The 20,060-nt window shown below is 41.1% G+C and overlaps 1 protein-coding gene across 1 annotated transcript in view; it reads right to left on the bottom strand.

Annotated features, from left to right (window-relative positions):
• The window catches only part of LOC309560277 (antigen-presenting glycoprotein CD1d-like), a 293,187-nt gene extending 283,236 nt beyond the window's left edge, over window positions 1-9,951 (bottom strand). Inside the window, exon 1 of the mRNA XM_082263872.1 lies at window positions 9,934-9,951. Coding sequence (XP_082119998.1) covers window positions 9,934-9,943 — 10 coding nt within the window. The 5' untranslated portion in view covers window positions 9,944-9,951. The remainder of the gene's footprint in view (window positions 1-9,933) is intronic.
• Between the last annotated feature and the right edge of the window lie 10,109 nt (window positions 9,952-20,060).

Here is a 20,060-nt window from a genome sequence, read left to right as displayed (position 1 = left end):
GCAAAGAACTTAGTATTTGATGGCTAGAGGTACAGTAGGCGTTCACAGTCTACAGAAGAAAGTGTCGACCTCTATAGGCTCCAAAAATTAGCTCACATGGTTTGAACTGACAGCAAAGAACTTTGTTTTTGATGGCTAGAGGTACGGTAGGCGTTCACAGTACACATAACGGTAAGTGTCGGCCTGTATAGGCTCCAAAAATTAGCTCACATGGGTTGAACTGACAGCAAAGAACTTTGTTTTTGATGGCTAGAGGTACAGTAGGTGTTCACAGTATACAGAAGTGTCGGCCTGTATAGGCTCCAAAAATTATCTCACATGGTTTTAACTTACAGCAAAAAACTTAGGTTTTGATGGCTAGAGGTACAGTAGGCATTCACAGTACACAGAACAGTAAGTGTCAGCCTGTATAGGCTTCCAAAATTAGCTCACATTGGGTTGAACTGACAGCAAAGAATGTAGTATTTGATGGCTAGAGGTACAGTAGGCGTTCACAGTATACAGAAGAAAGTGTCGACCTGTATAGGCTCCAAAAATTAGCTCACATGGGTTTACCTGACAGCAAAGAACTTCGTTTTTGATGGCTAGAGGTACAGTAGGCGTTCACAGTATAGAGAAGTGAGTGCTGGCCTTTATAGGCTCCAAAAATTAGCTCACATGGTTTGAACTGACAGCAAAGAACTTCGTTTTTGATGGCTAGAGGTACAGTAGTCGTTCACAGTACACAGATCGGTAAGTGTCGGCCTGTATAGGCTCCAAAAATTAGCTCACATGGTTTGAACTGACAGCAAAGAACTTCGTTTTTGATGGCTAGAGGTACGGTAGGCGGTCACAGTACACAGAACGGTAAGTTTCGGCCTATATAGGCTCCAAGAATTAGCTCACTTGGTTTGAACTGACAGCAAAGAACTTCATTTTTGATGGCTAGAGGTACGGTAGGCGTTCACAGGATACAGAAGTAAGTGTCAGCCTGTATAGGCTCCAAAAATTAGCTCACATGGGTTTAACTGACAGCAAAGAACTTAGTTTTTGATGGATAGAGGTACAGTAGGTGTTCACAGGATACAGAAGTAAGTGTCGGCCTGTACAGGCCCCAAAAATTAGCTCACATTGGTTTAACTGACAGCAAAGAACTTTGTTTTTGATGGCTAGAGGTACAGTAGGCATTCACACTGTATACAGAAGTAAGTGTCGGCCTGTATAGGCTGCAAAAATTAGCTCACATGGGTTGAACTGACAGCAAAGAACGTAGTATTTGATGGCTAGAGGTACAGTAGGCATTCACAGTACACAGAACAGTAAGTGTCGGCCTGTATAGGCCCCAAAAATATTAATAATATTAGGTAGGTGAATTAATTAGATTAAATAAATATATATGGGCAATATATTCTAAATCTTCATTGCATATTGGTGAAATATATCAAATATAAAAAGACATCCAATCAAAAGTCCATATATAAATAGATAAAAGAGTCCAAAGAGGGTGGAAAAAAGTGGGTCGCGGGGTGATCCGAAGAAATGGGGGTGCTGGGTGAGGAAATCAGTGCTCCCCTCCTATTATTTCCCACACTCACCAGTGGGCGGTACCCCTACAGGGGTGACCAGCGTTACAAGTATATCCACTGGGTCCCTCAAACGGCTGACAAGATCGTGTACTCCACTTTTATCCAATTATGCAGATTTACCACTCTCCAATATAAGTAAGTTGCAGGCAATAAATCCTCATAAATATAGGTTTAAGGCAGGTTCCAGGCAATGCAAGGAAGAAGAAATCTCCGATAGTGAAGTACTGAAACCACTTTTCAATTTATTGAATAAAAAACACAGGGTACTAACATTTAAAGCAATATAGCGTGCGTGTAGGTATTAGGGACCGCAAATCCCTCGTATAGCAGTAACTTCCGGGATGCGATGCGTTCCACCGACCGGATATGCGTCTCACACACCAAAAGCGGAACTGGCGTGACTATGCTCTACGCATTTCGTCATCAACTGACGTCATCAGGAGCAGCGTAAGGTCACGTCGGGTCCGCGTCCTAGTATACTAGTGGGTTACTTGGCAACCGGAATAAGAAAAATGTGACTACCAATGAAAATCATTATGGTCAAAAATCATTTGTTGCCGGGCAGATTTTTGCTATGCAAATTTTCAGAAAACCGGATTTTTGATTCTGATAGGAGGAAATTTTGCGTAATTTGTTGCTAGGTAGAACTTATAGGCAAAGAAACAGGAAGTTGATTTGTATGGGTGAAATATCGGCTGTATTTTGTGCATGTTAATGCAAACAAGTATACTTTGTGCAAATATTTTTTGTGCAAATATTTTCTCATACATAAACATTTTAAATAGAGGGGAATCTTTTTATATTTGATATATTTCACCAATATGCAATGAAGATTTAGAATATATTGCCCATATATATATATATATATAATATATTTTTTTAATCTAATTTATTCACCTTCCTTATTGTTATTAATACAAATACAAAAATATGTGCAGCGCTAGAAGAAAAAAATTCCCAACAAAATAAATTGTCCAATCGCAGGAAGCATTCCACAAGTAACGTAAACAAATGATGGTGAGAAAAAGTCCAATATATAATGGTGCAAATCATATATAAGTGCAGCAAATCCCGTCACCAGTGAAGGTAGAAATATATTGCTCTCACCAGATGGATGGGACCCCAAAACACCTTATAGTGTAGGAGTCAAACAGGCTTAAGAATGATGGAGTGTCCCCACAGATTTTTCACCGATTCCAACGGCAACCATGCAAATCTCCGGTAGATGGAATAATTCAGAGATTCCCCTTCCACATGGTGGGTGGTAAAACCGAAAAAAATGGAGGGACATATAGCGTAATATTGCTAAAATCAATTTAATATCAATAAAGCTGATACACTTACAGACATCCGTGAAAGACAGGCATATAAGATGTAAAACAGCTGGGCTGACCAAGTCCTCTTTACATGTTTCGGCATAAATGCCTTTTTCAAAAGATTCATCTTTTGAAAAAGGCATTTATGCCGAAACATGTAAAGAGGACTTGGTCAGCCCAGCTGTTTTACATCTTATATGCCTGTCTTTCACGGATGTCTGTAAGTGTATCAGCTTTATTGATATTAAATTGATTTTAGCAATATTACGCTATATGTCCCTCCATTTTTTTCGGTTTTACCACCCACCATGTGGAAGGGGAATCTCTGAATTATTCCATCTACCGGAGATTTGCATGGTTGCCGTTGGAATCGGTGAAAAATCTGTGGGGACACTCCATCATTCTTAAGCCTGTTTGACTCCTACACTATAAGGTGTTTTGGGGTCCCATCCATCTGGTGAGCGCAATATATTTCTACCTTCACTGGTGACGGGATTTGCTGCACTTATATATGATTTGCACCATTATATATTGGACTTTTTCTCACCATCATTTGTTTACGTTACTTGTGGAATGCTTCCTGCGATTGGACAATTTATTTTGTTGGGAATTTTTTTCTTCTAGCGCTGCACATATTTTTGTATTTGTATTGATTTATCACTCTCCTTAGTTCAGTGATTGATGTCAGCTGCTTACATTTTTTAAGTTAGCGCAATAATCTCTATTTTATCCTAATGTTATTAATATTCTTTGAGCACTTTCATTGATTATCTCTAGCACTTTGCTAGTCTTCATGCGTTTTTTTCACCAATTAACTTAATTTATTTATCAATTGGTTATTTATTAAGTCACTTTTTATATGGTCTATCTATTCAATAAGACCTAATTGTATGCACATGGTCACTTTCAGTTATTTGCACTTATTTAATATCTATTTAAAATTGTACTAATATTTATTATTGGATACGTGTGCACCATATTTTTGGAACACTGGTTTAATCTAAAAGTCACCAATTTATTTATTTATTTAATTACCAAGTCACTAAATTTGCATATATTTCACCTATTTTATCAATGTATTCATTTTATTGGGCTTTGTATCTTGTACTACATATCACAATTCTTGCCATTGCTGGATTGTAAGTACACTGGCTGGAGAACATATAGGCTAGAGATATTATATCCCTTCCCTATCATTATTTATTAGTCCTTTATCATTTTTATGCTATCTGTAAAAAGGATTCTCTTTTTTCCACAGTAATATATGATGCATCTGCTCCTGAGGAAGTGGATTACATTCCATGAAACGCGTAGAGCTTGTTTATGATGCATTCCTTATTTCTATTTTTTGGATCCTTTAATATCGCCTGAAAATTAGTGTTCTACTCCAGTCTACAACCAATCAGCTCTTATGTATATGATTTGGTTTAATTATTACCATTTACCTGCCGTATCAATTATATTTATACCATGATGTTCTTATGTCTGTCGATGACATCGCCAATAAAATGTTTTTTATCATCATATGAGACCTACCTGTGTATTTTACCTATGTATGTACCAATCGTTACCACACACCTCATTCAAAGTCCCGAATTTTCCCCTTTACCCCCCTCCCATATATTTTTTTCATCCAACAACTGGCTTTATAGTATTGGTTAATATTTATGGCTATATATTATTTACCCTTGTTATTTATTAATATGCCAGTTGTTATGAAATTATATCTCCCACCCCCTTTTTTACTTCCCCTTCCCCCCTTTTTTTTGCTAAGCAACAGGGATGGAGGTAATCTGCCCGGAATTAGCAGTACCTCATAAAGTCCCAAATTTTTTCAAATTAATTGGTTTAATTATCGGTTAATTTATTTTTTCATAATGAATAGGGATGGAGGTGTGTGTTCACAGTTGAATTTTTATATCATGTATGTTATCCATATTTACATGCAGGCAGTGTCTCTCTGTGTCAGCATTGTTTAGCTTTGCAATTTTTTCCATAGCTAGTTACTTTGTTATGACTATGTTCATTTCCTTTACCATTGTGGTCATCCAGATCCTCTGGGTTGCTGTCTAGTTCGGGGACTGCGATGCACTTCGGGGGTCCTCCCCTCTCCCCTACGGGGGCCTGGGGCGGGTCCATCCGCTCTGCATCGGCGTCACGCAATCCCGGTTGCATCTGTGATGTCATCATTTTGGCGCCATCACGTCGACACGTGGAGATTCATCCGCGCTCATATACAGTGAGGTTTGGATGCCGCAGTCTCGGATGACCACCGGTCACCCATGGTGCGGCTCTTCTCCCTCTTTGTTGAGCGTTGGCGTGGCGTTGGGAGCTGACCAAGGCCAATAACGGGTACATTTCACCATCCCTTTAGGCTATCTTCACTTCCACCTTCCACCCTCACTTTTCCAAGGCCATTTTTGCTCCGTGATATCCTTTTCTTTTTGGCAATGCTTTGATTGCATCACTTTCTGGCACTTTTTATCTGGTCCATCTTTCACACTATCCATTCTGATTAGCACACCCTTGGTTTATTCTATCTATTTCACATAACATGGCTCCCTGATTTTGGATTCTGCTGGGTGGCTTATACCACTCAGTTTATTTAAGTTTATTAATTCATTTATACGTACTACACTAGTTTCTATATTTACAAGAATTTACTTTCAGAACCCTCAGGTGACCATTATTTATGTGGATCTGTTCATCACACTCCCTCTCTGGTTCACAGGCACTTCCTATCTGTTTCACAGGCACTTCCTATTTGGTTTATCCTTTACACCATCTATTCTGATTAGCACACTCTTGGTTTATTTAATCAATTTCACACAACATGGCTCTCTGATTATGGGTTCTGCTGGGTAGTTTATACTACCCAGTCTATTTTAGTCTATTCATTTATATGTACTACACAAGTTTTTTCATATTTACAACTATTTACTTTTAGAACCCTCTGGTGACCATTATCTATATGGATCTGTTCATCACAATATTGAATACACATTTCTTTGTGGAATATTCTTATTGTGCCCAGGTGACCTTGGATCTAGCCCTCTCAGTTCCCGGTAGAGACGTTCCCCCAGTGGTCTGCCCCCCACAATACTTAGGTGTTGATGCCATTGCTGGATTGTAAGTACACTGGCTGGAGAACATATAGGCTAGAGATATTATATCCCTTCCCTATCATTATTTATTAGTCCTTTATCATTTTTATGCTATCTGTAAAAAGGATTCTCTTTTTTCCACAGTAATATATGATGCATCTGCTCCTGAGGAAGTGGATTACATTCCATGAAACGCGTAGAGCTTGTTTATGATGCATTCCTTATTTCTATTTTTTGGATCCTTTAATATCGCCTGACAATTAGTGTTCTACTCTAGTCTACAATCAATCAGCTCTTATGTATATGATTTGGTTTAATTATTACCATTTACCTGCCGTATCAATTATATTTATACTATGATGTTCTTATGTCTGTCGATGACATCGCCAATAAAATGTTTTTTATCATCATATGAGACCTACCTGTGTATTTTACCTATGTATGTACCAATCGTTACCACACACCTCATTCAAAGTCCCGAATTTTCCCCTTTACCCCCCTCCCATATATTTTTTTCATCCAACAACTGGCTTTATAGTATTGGTTAATATTTATGGCTATATATTTTTTACCCTTGTTATTTATTAATATGCCAGTTGTTATGAAATTATATCTCCCACCCCCTTTTTTACTTCCCCTTCCCCCCTTTTTTTTTGCATATCACAATTCTTAAATATTGGCCTATTACATTTATACACATCCTATACCCCTCCCCTTATTTATTGTGCAAATCTATTTGGCAGCGCCAATTACCTCTACACTCATTTATCTAATTATTGATATAGTTTTACTATATTTTGAGGTAGGCTGCAGCCATTCTACAATTTTTTTTTCCATTAGCGCAGGAAATTTTTGATTTACTTAACAATCTTAGAAAAGTATACTGTTAAATAACACCTCACTTCAATCTGTGGTATTGGGGGGCCACAGGTTTATCACACCAGTTCTACAAATAATTGGCCAGTAACTGTTGTCACTGTGTGTAGCAATGTTTACACAGCAAGAGGCCAAATTTTTGCAGGACTAAAACACAATCTTAGAAATTATACTGTTAAATAACATTCCACTTCAGGATGTGGTATTGGGGGGCCATTGGTGTATCACACCAGTTCAAAAAATTTGCCAGTGAGTTTGGCGCTGTGTGCACCAGACTTCACTCAGCAAACGAGGCAATATTGTTGCATGACACAAATACACTTGTAAAAAGTTTACTCAGATAACACCCCACTTCAATATGTGGTATTGGGGGGCCATTGGTGTATCACACCAGTTCAAAAAATTGGCCAGTGAGTTTGGCGCTGTGTGTACAAGACTTCACTTAGCAAACGAGGCAATATTGTTGCATGACACAAATACACTTGTAAAAGTTTACTCAGATAACACCCCACTTTAATATGTTGTATTTGGGGGCCACAGGTTTATTACACCAGTTCTACAAATAATTGGCCAGTAACTGTTGTCACTGTGTGTAGCACTGTTTACACAGCAAGAGGCCAAATTTTTGTAGGACTAAAATACACTCTTAGAAAATTATACTGTTAAATAACACCCCACTTCAATCTGTGGTACTGGGGGGCCACAGGTTTTTCACACCAGTTCTACAAATAATTGGCCAGTAACTGTTGTCACTGTGTGGAGCACTTTTTACACAGCAAGAGGCCAAATTTTTGCAGGACTAAAATACACTCTTAGAAAAATATACTGTTAAATAACACCCCACTTCAATATATGGTATATGGGTGGGGCATTGGTGTATCACTGTGTGTACCAGACTTCACTCAACAAATGAGGAAATATTGTTGCATGACACAAAAACACTTGATAAAGTTTACTCATATAACACCCCACTTCAATATGTGGTATTGGGGGGGGGGGGGCATTGGTGTATCACACCAGTTCAAAAAATTGGCCAGTGAGTTTGGCGCTGTGTGTACCAGACTTCACTCAGCAAATGAGGCAGTATTGTTGCATGACACAAATACACTTGTAAAAGTTTACTCAGATAACACCCCACTTCAATATGTGGTATTGGGGGGCCACTGGTCTATCACACCATTTCAAATAATTGGCCAGTGAGTTTGGCGGGGGTAATTGGTCTATCATACCAGTTATAATATATTGTAAGTGCTTTTGTCACTGTGTGTAGCGTTGCTGCAGAAACGCTCGGTCTCACCACCACACCTGTCACAATGCTGCACAGTGCACAATAATACTACTAATCCACTATAATATGCTTTCTACAAAGTATATTATACTGTGGAATACCCCCCTCCCCCACCCCCCACCCCCCTTTTTAGTGCACTGCACAGCAATACCAAAATTTTGCAGCCCCTTAAATTACTTTTGTGGACATTAACAGAGCGATTTGTGTCACTGCTGACGATCTCTAACTGCCCCTACAGCAACGACTGGATACCTGCCCCTATACTAAAGAGACTGTAGTAGACCCTATACCGACATTAAAGCACTTTAAATGACTTTTGTGGACATTAACATAGCGATTTGTGTCACTGCAGATGACGATCTCTAACTGCCCCTATAGCACAGACTGGATAACCTGTCCCTATACTGATGAGAGACTGGACCTAAACCGAAACACCAGCCCTGAAAAGGACTTTTGTGGACATTAACAGAGCGATTTGTGTCACTGCAGCCGATCTCTAACTGCCCCTAAAGCAACCACTGGATACCTCTCCCTAAACTCAAAAGATACCAGTAGACCTATACCGAAATACCAGCCCTGAAAAGGACTTTTGTGGATCTTCACAGTGCTATATGTGTCTAGCAAACTCTCCCTCATGAGCACAACAGACCTCTTCCTACACTGGCAGAAAGCGGAATGTGAAATGGCCGACAGCTCAGGTCTATTTATAGGGTAGGGGGACTGTCCATGTGCTGGAATGTTTCAATTGGCTGTCCCGTTCCACCTGACGGCTGTGTCATGGGTCAAAGTTCTCCCCAATGTAAACTGATATGGCCGCCGCGAACAACGCCATGTGTTCGCAAATTTGGCGGGTAGCGAACAAGCAAAATTTTCCGCGAACCGACCGCCAGGGGGAAACGCAAAGCCATCTCTACTCCTGAAACCATTGAGCCTACAAATAGCTTTCTTTTTGAGTCATGAGTCATTCCTGAGTTTTTTTCTTGTTATGTTTTTTTCTTTCCCTTTCTCTCTTTAATTAGTTTTATATGATTTCTGTAAACTGTTGTTCATAGTCTTTTGCCTTTCTCCACCCAATGAAGATTATTGATAGTATTGTGACATCCTACTTTAACTGTAGTTGATATTATGCCTTCTAACCCATTGCTACGTGTGCATAGCAAAATGTCAAAGGATCAATGTACGCACATAGAAAGGCATTGTTTTTTTTGTTACTTGTGCTGCACCATTTTCTGTGCTTTTTCTATCACTATGATCTTACCAATGTGATATTTGTATTTGTTACTTATTAATCCAATAAAAGTTATTGAATTTAAAGAAATTGCAAAGCACTGCCTGAACAGCACCCAGGTCTCCCATATTTACAATATTCTCAATGCATCATGGCAGCTGCTCAGCATGGCACTCGGAAGCAAGTGTTGATCATTAGAGTAGCAGTGTCTATTGCAGTGATTTTCAGCTTCCAGGGGGATCAACCACATATGGTATATGCATAGTTACATTGGTCCAAGCTTGGCCAATGCAATTATGTAAAGATATCCATACCTTCATTTATTTGTTAACCTCTTTAGGACACCCGCTCACATTGTACTGTGGACAGGTGACTTAAGATATATAGGTAAACACTTTATTGTCGTTGCCACAAGTCACAATGAAATTGTTTTAAGAAAAAAAGTACTCACACTTTTTAAATATATAATCAATTAATAAACAGTTCCATGTTATTTTCTTACCTGCTGCTGTAATGCTCAGTGGCAAGAGAAGCGATAAAATAAAGCATGGGAGAGGAACCTTCATCTCTCTTCTTCAAACTTCTGCGAGGAATAAAAAACAGCTATAAAATGATAGTACCAGGAAATGCATTCATGCTTTTATGCAAAAAGGGAATATCTGTTTCTGATTTTACTGTCTAAGAGGAACTGGCTACTGGGTAGGCTTCTATTGCTAAACACAAGTCACGCAGGGTTGCTTGAAAGACCCCGCCTGCCCTAAAGCTTATCTAAAGCTATGAAAAATGTAATGTATTGCAGTTTACGTGTCTTGTGGCGGCTGCATAGATTTATGAGTCCCTTTCCATTTATGAGAACATAGATTTATGAGTCCCTTTCTTTGCAGCCTCAGCAGTATGGATTAATGAATAAGAAACGCTCTAAGGCTTAATGCTCATTCACAAGTACAGTTTACTATGCTTTAGTGATAAATGGGCACATGAGTGATTGGTACTGATCACTCGCTGTATGCATTCAGGAAAGGAAGGGGCCAGTAAATGACATTTTTACCGGCCCCTTCCCCCACTCTCTATCCCGAAACGTCTTCCTTTGTGCCCACAGTAGCTGCCGACAGGAGAGAAGGAAGTGCTGCTGGGGAAGGGGGCAAACGGGGGGCCCAGACAGCAGATGGAAGAAGTGCATGTGGCTGCAATAAGACAGTACTGGATTCATCTCTTTTTCATGGATAGTGTAGGACCCACTGATAATGGGGTACTTTGACGCAGTAGTGGGCTTGAGCACGATATAGCCATATGGTGGGACCAAACCCCCATTTTTATTTATGGACTCTCTTCAGATTTGGTAGTAATTTCTTTTGCATTTGCGCGCTATTCTTTTTTAATATACATGTCTTTTGGTTCATAGCTGCAGCAGCTTTGGAAATACATGGGTATGCTCCCCCAAATTTTTTGCCTGTTTATTATGTATTCGGTCTGACCAGACTATCGAGGTTGAGCAGCCCTCCCCACCCCCCACACACACCTGTACTCAATCAGTGTCCACCTTCAAGTGGATATAGGAGGAGTCCCCTGTAGTGCATTTGCACATCTCTCCCAGCAAGGAGTAATATCTCCAAGGGTTAGAAAGGCTGGATTCATCTCTTTTTCATGGATAGTGTAGGACCCACTGATAATGGGGTACTTTGACGCAGTAGTGGGCTTGAGCACGATATGGCCATATGGTGGGACCAAACCCCCATTTTTATTTATGGACTCTCTTCAGATTTGGTAGTAATTTCTTTTGCATTTGCGCGCTATTCTTTTTTAATATACATGTCTTTTGGTTCATAGCTGCAGCAGCTTTGGAAATACATGGGTATGCTCCCCCAAATTTTTTGCCTGTTTATTATGTATTCGGTCTGACCAGACTATCGAGGTTGAGCAGCCCTCCCCACCCCCCACACACACCTGTACTCAATCAGTGTCCACCATCAAGTGGATATAGGAGGAGTCCCCTGTAGTGCATTTGCACATCTCTCCCAGCAAGGAGTAATATCTCCAAGGGTTAGAAAGGCTGGATTCATCTCTTTTTCATGGATAGTGTAGGACCCACTGATAATGGGGTACTTTGACGCAGTAGTGGGCTTGAGCACGATATGGCCATATGGTGGGACCAAACCCCCATTTTTATTTATGGACTCTCTTCAGATTTGGTAGTAATTTCTTTTGCATTTGCGCGCTATTCTTTTTTAATATACATGTCTTTTGGTTCATAGCTGCAGCAGCTTTGGAAATACATGGGTATGCTCCCCCAAATTTTTTGCCTGTTTATTATGTATTCGGTCTGACCAGACTATCGAGGTTGAGCAGCCCTCCCCACCCCCCACACACACCTGTACTCAATCAGTGTCCACCATCAAGTGGATATAGGAGGAGTCCCCTGTAGTGCATTTGCACATCTCTCCCAGCAAGGAGTAATATCTCCAAGGGTTAGAAAGGCTGGATTCATCTCTTTTTCATGGATAGTGTAGGACCCACTGATAATGGGGTACTTTGACGCAGTAGTGGGCTTGAGCACGATATGGCCATATGGTGGGACCAAACCCCCATTTTTATTTATGGACTCTCTTCAGATTTGGTAGTAATTTCTTTTGCATTTGCGCGCTATTCTTTTTTAATATACATGTCTTTTGGTTCATAGCTGCAGCAGCTTTGGAAATACATGGGTATGCTCCCCCAAATTTTTTGCCTGTTTATTATGTATTCGGTCTGACCAGACTATCGAGGTTGAGCAGCCCTCCCCACCCCCCACACACACCTGTACTCAATCAGTGTCCACCATCAAGTGGATATAGGAGGAGTCCCCTGTAGTGCATTTGCACATCTCTCCCAGCAAGGAGTAATATCTCCAAGGGTTAGAAAGGCTGGATTCATCTCTTTTTCATGGATAGTGTAGGACCCACTGATAATGGGGTACTTTGACGCAGTAGTGGGCTTGAGCACGATATGGCCATATGGTGGGACCAAACCCCCATTTTTATTTATGGACTCTCTTCAGATTTGGTAGTAATTTCTTTTGCATTTGCGCGCTATTCTTTTTTAATATACATGTCTTTTGGTTCATAGCTGCAGCAGCTTTGGAAATACATGGGTATGCTCCCCCAAATTTTTTGCCTGTTTATTATGTATTCGGTCTGACCAGACTATCGAGGTTGAGCAGCCCTCCCCACCCCCCACACACACCTGTACTCAATCAGTGTCCACCATCAAGTGGATATAGGAGGAGTCCCCTGTAGTGCATTTGCACATCTCTCCCAGCAAGGAGTAATATCTCCAAGGGTTAGAAAGGCTGGATTCATCTCTTTTTCATGGATAGTGTAGGACCCACTGATAATGGGGTACTTTGACGCAGTAGTGGGCTTGAGCACGATATGGCCATATGGTGGGACCAAACCCCCATTTTTATTTATGGACTCTCTTCAGATTTGGTAGTAATTTCTTTTGCATTTGCGCGCTATTCTTTTTTAATAATAAGACAGTACTGCTGGCCCTCCTGCTCAGCAGTTGGCTGGCCCCCCTTTTCAACTGATGGTGTCCGAGCCCAGTATAAGAGGGCTGGCTATACTGCCTTATCAGCAGCCCTGCATAGAGAGGAAGAGGACAAGACATGTTTGAAGATGTTGTTGCCAAACTGTACAAGTCCCCACCCCGCTTCTTCTTGGATAGGACAACCACCCACTTGTTGTTGAGAAACTCTCCGCCATCTTGTGTCCTACTCCTGGCCTGAGGCCCGCTCATTACATTCCCAGCCAGAGAAATTTATATTTGAGGATAAAGGAATGTCCACACACAGGTGCATTTCAGCACTTTACAGTAACTTAGCGTGACATATCACATAAACATCCTGGCAAACTCTTTGGCACAGAATGCCACATGTAAGGGTAGACATTTTGTCGCAGTCAGTTTATAGTTGAGCAGAAGTATACAGTACATCTTTTTAGCCATCTTCTCTTCGCATCTGCATTTCTCTCCAAGGGGGCACCACAGAAGTAGGACCACTTTCTTATGTATACAGGATTAAGCCTCCATCACAAAGTCACAGGACTTACACCCGAGGGTCAGGGGGATCAAGGTGCTTTCTTTAGTAAACCAATCTGTTCCCAATGTCCCTTTTATAGTGTTATACAGAAGTATATGCTCCCAGATGGCACACCCATTCCCAGGCTTCCACTGTTACATCAGAGGACATAGCTCCCAACTGTCCCTGATTTTGAGGGACTGTCCTTGATTTGGAACAAAGTCCCTCTGTCCTCCTCATTTGTCTCTCATTTTGGTTTGATCTATATAGTTGTATATAAAATGCAATTTTTGCTGCATTCGTAAATATTAGAAGCCAGTATAAACCAAATATGGTGGTAAAAAAAAGTACTTGTGGGTTTAACTAATCATTTTTTTCATAATCCTCCTTTATGGGGGTATGACAGGGGTGTGTCCTATGCCTACATACCTTTGCTGATTGATGTCCCTCTTTCCCATCTAAAAAAGTTATGAGGCACGGACTCTGTTCAAGCCTCCAAGACTTTACGCACCCCACTACAGGACCTACAGAAGAAGGTCAAGGGAGACAGAGTGACTACAGCTATTCCCCCCATGTTCTGTACCACCTCTTCTGAGAATTCAGCCCTGAAAAGGGCCCTTTAGATCAGCTCTGCAGGAAACTACATCTTAGCAGCTCTGGATTATCTCACTCCCATGCCATGTAACCTGGGCTCCACTTACACTGGCATTTATTTGGGCATTAATTACACTCAACATGACTAAGGACCAGATGCAGCTTGTCACTTGCCACGTCACCTGCCACCAGATGCAGCTTGTCACCTGCAACATCTCCTGCCACCAGATGCAGCTTGTCACTTGCCACGTGACCTTCCACCAGATGCGGATTGTCACTTGTTACTTCACCTGCCATCAGATGTGGTTTGTCACTATCCTGCCACCAGCTGAACCTTTCCACTGTGGCCTGCCACCAAAAAAATACCAGATGCAGCTTGTCACTTTTTAAATTTAAAGGCAATTTGGTGGCAGGCAACAGTGACAGCTGAAAAAGAGGCTTCTGGCAGTCTCTCCCCAGCATTCCAGCATCTGAGGCTGAGCAAGAAACTGGCACATGTGCATTGGTTGGGTCCCAGAGTGAGGGTGGGCAGTGAGATATGATTTTGTTTTTTATTTTTCATTGATTCGTTATCTCATTGTCTTAATTTTCACTTTTTATTCCTCTTTCACCATCTATCATTATCACTTTATAAAACATATAAACCACTTTACTTGGTTTTTCACATCCATCTCAATTTTTTCACACTTATCACTTTTATTCCCTTTACATCCCCTTTTTCTGATTTTAGTTCACCTTTCACCCTCTCCTCACCTCACCTCACCTTCTCATTCCTCTCTCACAATTTAAATGATCAAATATACATACCTGCCAGCCCTTTATACATCCTGAGAGACTTCCATTTATGCTTATATACTCCCTACATGCATGGGAACTTCATCCCCATGACTAAGCTCTGGGGATGGAACAAAATGCGTTGGAGTGTGTCCTGGTGGGAGCCCAGGCTGATATTGTCTCTCTCATACCACCATAGGACTCTGTGGATGTGCGGCACCAGGGATCTTTGCTCTCTTCCTTCCAGTGAGAGATGATGTCATCTCCCTGCTCCCCGCGGCTGCACATAACAGAGCAGCCTTCAGCTGTGAGGGTGGAACTGTGGTGATGCAGTGCAGGCAGTGAGAGATGATGTCATCTCTCTGCCCGCCTGCCCACCTGCTCGCTCGCCCCCTCCGTTTGACGGTGTTCCCTCAGATTAGGTAATGGAAGTGAAGTTTCGTCAGTTGCGCATGCGTTCCACTGCTACCAGGTTTGCTCATCTGACAGAACATCTTCAGTTGGAAAAAGGCAGTGGACATCTTACTACACCCAGCTACGTCTTAAATTTCACAGTAAGTTTAGCAATAAAGTTAGCATAAATAAATAAATATAGTATATTGAAATCTGTGATGCTGTTTTGAAAGTCTAAAGGTTTAGCGCTGACTAATCCGGGGTGTACCAACATGGCCTCCACCACCTTCCTATTTTTTTTATTATTATTTTACCTTTACACTGTTGCCTTTATTTTTTATTATCACTTTTATTCCTATTACAAGCAATGTAAACATCCACAGCATCAGCTCAGCATCATATGCAGAGGTTGTCTTTGGGAAATAGATGTATGAGTGCTGCCAGCATTTCTGCAGAGGTTGAAGGAGTGGGGGCCAGCCTGTCAGTGCTCAGACCATACGCCGCACACTGCATCAAATTGGTCTGCATGGCTGTCATCCCAGAAGGAAGTCTCTTCTAAAGATGATGCACAAAAAAGCCTGCAAACAGTTTGTTGAAGACAAGCAGACTAAGGACATGGATTACTGGAACCATGTCCTGTGGTCTGATGAGACCAAGATAAACTTATTTGGTACAGATGGTGTCAAGCCTGTGTGATGGCAACCAGGTGAGGAGTACAAAAAAATATCTCACAAGGATACCCCTATGAGTATAGGTGAACTTTAACGGGGCAACACGAGAAATATACACAAAAGATGTCAATAAAAGTTCAATTTATTTCACAGTTTTTAAAATTTAAAAGTACAAAAAAGAAGGCTTGAATGGCAAAGCCAATTGTTTGTATGTACCCTGCACCTCAAACATAGACAAGAGTAAATCATAGTAACAAAAAATATCCACTACATAGATGAAGATACTCTTGTCCGATAAGTGGCCAATACGTTTCGCTTAGTAGCTTCTTCAGGACCATTCAATTGTGAGGGTACAAGCAGAATTATCTTAAAACAAACAAAGATTTGTTAGACACTGTACACATCGTATCATATATTTAAATCTGTATTATCATTTGTAACATATGTAAATACAGTCCAGTATCCACCAGACATACCCTCACCCTTTTCGTTATTGGGGGGACTACCGTACATTTCATCGTATGTGCTCATAATTTTGGCATCTGGATGGCCATTCACAGCTTTTCCTCTTTCTATTTGGTAGAATTGGTGAGCATTGCTATGTTTAATTTGCAGATATCTATGTTAATATAAAAGATCTTTTTGGATGTATATTTGAAATATTGTGTTTCTTTCTCTTAAGTTATGTGACAATCAAAAGTAGGCTGAGGGTCCCTGAAGAAGGAGATTGAAAATTATTCTATATTCTGTGAAACACGTCAGACCTGCATTATATGGATCGGTTTGTCACTATTTTGTACAATTGGTTGAGCTACTTTTTTTTTATTAATTTGTATTGTATACTGTAGTGTATCTACACATTTTTAACTGACTTTTCAATATTAAAATATTCAATGTTTTTTAAACATGTGATTGCTTGCTCACTTTATATGACAATCCCACATCCTTAAAAGTCTGTAATTTATGAGAATGGCCAATTAGCCTTCTACATTTCTGTTTGTTATTTACAAATATTCGATGTGAATGTGATGGATTGCTGTAAGAACTGGCGGAATTGGTTTGGCATATGCATATTAATTAAGTACATTTTTGTATTATAAACTTTTTAAAAATTATTTGTTGATGAATAAACATTTATATTTTTATATATAATATTTGAGTATTTTTCACTTAAGCACCTCAAAAGTCCCATACTCCATGTCCTTTTTTGTTTTGTTCTGTATGATGATGGTGCATATAATCTGTGTATAAATTGGTTCCATCTACAATAATTCAAAGCATGTTCCCCTCCTTTCGGAGACTGGGCCACAGGGCAGTATTCCAATATGATAACGACCCCAAACACACCTCCAAGACGACCACTGCCTTGCTAAAGAAGCTGAGGGTAAAGGTGATGGACTGGCCAAACATGTTTCCAGACCTAAATCCTGTTGAGCATCTGTGGGGCATCCTCAAATGGAAGGTGGAGGAGCGAAAGGTCTCTAACATTCACCAGCTCCGTAATGTCTTCATGGAGGAGTGGAAAAGGACTCCAGTGGCAACCTGTGATGCTCTGGTGAACTCCATGCCCAAGAGGGTTAAGGCAGTGCCATAAAATAATGGAGGCCACACAAAATATTGACAGTCTGGGCCCAATTTGGACATTTTGACTTAGGGGTGTACTCACAATAAAATAATGGCTATGTGTTGAGTTTTTTTGAGGGGACAGCAAATTCACACTGCTATACAATCTGTACACTCACTACTCTACATTGTAACATAGTGTCATTTCTTCAGTGTTGTCACATGAAAAGATATAATAAAATATTTACAAAAATGTGAGGGGTGTACTCATTATTGGGAGATACTGTATGTATATCTATATCTATATATATATATGTGTGTGTGTGTGTGTGTGTGTGTGTGTGTGTGTCAGTAGATGGATATTACACACTTTTATAGATTTACCACAACTGACTGCAATCTCTATTGTGGACACCTTAATATCTAATTGGAAGGAGAACTAGGCGTATCTATATGGATTATTCCTTGTTGATCCTAGTTTGTTATTAAATGTAGTTATATAACACCCTTAAAGCGGAGTTCCGGGCACAGATGTCATTTTTCAATAAGCATACCCCCGGGACAGTCAGGGCTAGCACATTCCACAATGGCTAGCCTCTGATCTGTCCCGGTTCGCACTTACCTTTTAGAAGAAATACTTACTTATAAAATTTCTTCCACAGCGTTTCCATCTCTCTTGTGGGCAGCTGAAGCTGGCGCGGTCCTCTTCTGCGTCTTCTTCTCCCAGAATGCGCCGCACCGCCCCCTCTCATCACTTCCGGTGCGGCGCCGCATTCCTAAACAGCTTCTAAAGCAGCGTCGCCCGGAAATGACGTGCGGGGCCGGTGCCGTCGCATTGATTCCTGGGAGCTATGACGTTCAGGCAGAAAGTGACGGGGTGAGCCGCGGCTCCGAGGGAGGAAGTACCCTGAGGTGAGTATTTACGATCTACAATTACAAGGTGAGTTTTAAAAAAAAAAAAAACCTAACTATCCAATTCCTTTTCAGGTTATCCAGAACTAGCGGACAGGCACAAAAAAAAAACATTGATTTTGTGCCCGGAACTCCGCTTTAACCGCCCTAAACAACACAAGAGACTCAAAATAGCTGCAACTTACAGTGAGATACCACCAAATATAAATACAAAGACTAAAAAGCTGCACTGTGGGAATAATTGAAATAGGATGACAGTAAAAATGATTGACAAAAATGTTTTAGATATACACCATATGATGTGAACAATAAATTAAATGTGCAATCATAGATTTGCAATGAATACGTCCAAAAGTGGAGGGTTAAATATAATTACAAGTGATTTAAACCGCAAAAAAAAGTGAAATGATCTTTCACCACCGACACTCGTGCCCCAGGATGACATCAATTATGACAAAATGCGTTGGGTTTGCGACGTGCTGACATCCCCGAGTGTTACGAGGATCCCGGAAGGATGGGTGTAGCGTTCAGCCGACTTTTTTTTTATACATGCTTGATGTTTTATCTACTTGCTGTAAGTGCATTACTTATTTTTCTATGTTTTATTGTTCACAACCTATGGTGTACATTTTTGTCAATCATTTTTATTATCAACCCATTTCAACCATTCCCACAACACAGCTTTTTGGTCTTTGTTGTGTAGACCAATATAGTCGTGCTCTTTGGTTTGAGGATACATATATAAAACTTTAATACTGGGGGGAGGAGCCTGTCAATGGCGCCTGTGCCGAGTGCACGCTAGAGCGCCGGGGAACGCCGTCCGGAGAAATGTTTGTGGAGACTCCCGACCCTCCAGCCCCCATGAGCGAATAGCTTGAGACCGGACCATCCCGCTCACTTGCCCCAGCTAGAACTCTGGAGAGCCTCCGGCGACACGCTGGACCCGCTGCACCAGCAGAGTACCGCTGAACATTGGGGACACGCAGCTGACTCAGGGATCGCCGCTACAAGGACGGAGAGGGCAGAGGCTCCGCTAGCTAACAGAGAGCAGTACTAGAAGGACCTCCGGCTGAGAAATGCAATAGCATCCAGGCAACTGACCCACGGTGCGGGAGGTGATCCTGGAACGAGTCAGAAAGGACTGGTGAGAGGGTGAAAGCCCCCTAACTCTTTTTTCAAGTCTTTGTATCCGCTTATCCTCTGACCCATATAAACTGTGCTTAGAGCTTAGATCGGGCCTCATCGATCCCCTTGCAGAGAGATGTTGATTGATTGATTGAATTGCACTAGGACGGGAGTCCATCTGTCTGGTTCAGCATCTATCTCCTAGGAGGGTTAGGCTACAGCTCACCAAAAGAGAAGGCTTAACAAGCAAGCCCCCCATTCATTGTTTTCTACTGGCTTGGTATTGGGGAGTTATCTGCCCAGGTGGCCCTAAGTGAGGAAGCCCTGGAAGATCGGACTATATCATGATGGAATCACTTTTTTCCTAATATCGGCCAACTGCTGAGGGGCAAATTACTGCTCCCTGGAGGGAAAGTGATCTCTAAAAACACTGTTTCCTAGGACTTATAACTAGGTTTGAAGACCCCTTAGGGACTGAGACATTGACCACCTTGGAAAGTTTGTATAAGAAATATAGGAGGGACCCACATAAAAGAACTTACGAGACCCCCCCTAAAGGAGACTCACCGGAGGCCCCCTTCACATATACTTTGTATA

Source organism: Pelophylax lessonae (assembly GCF_965119305.1).
Source record: "Pelophylax lessonae genome assembly, chromosome: 7".
NCBI lineage: Eukaryota > Metazoa > Chordata > Amphibia > Anura > Ranidae > Pelophylax > Pelophylax lessonae.
Note: the sequence above shows the minus strand (reverse complement) of the source record. Positions and strands in the feature narration are given on the sequence as shown.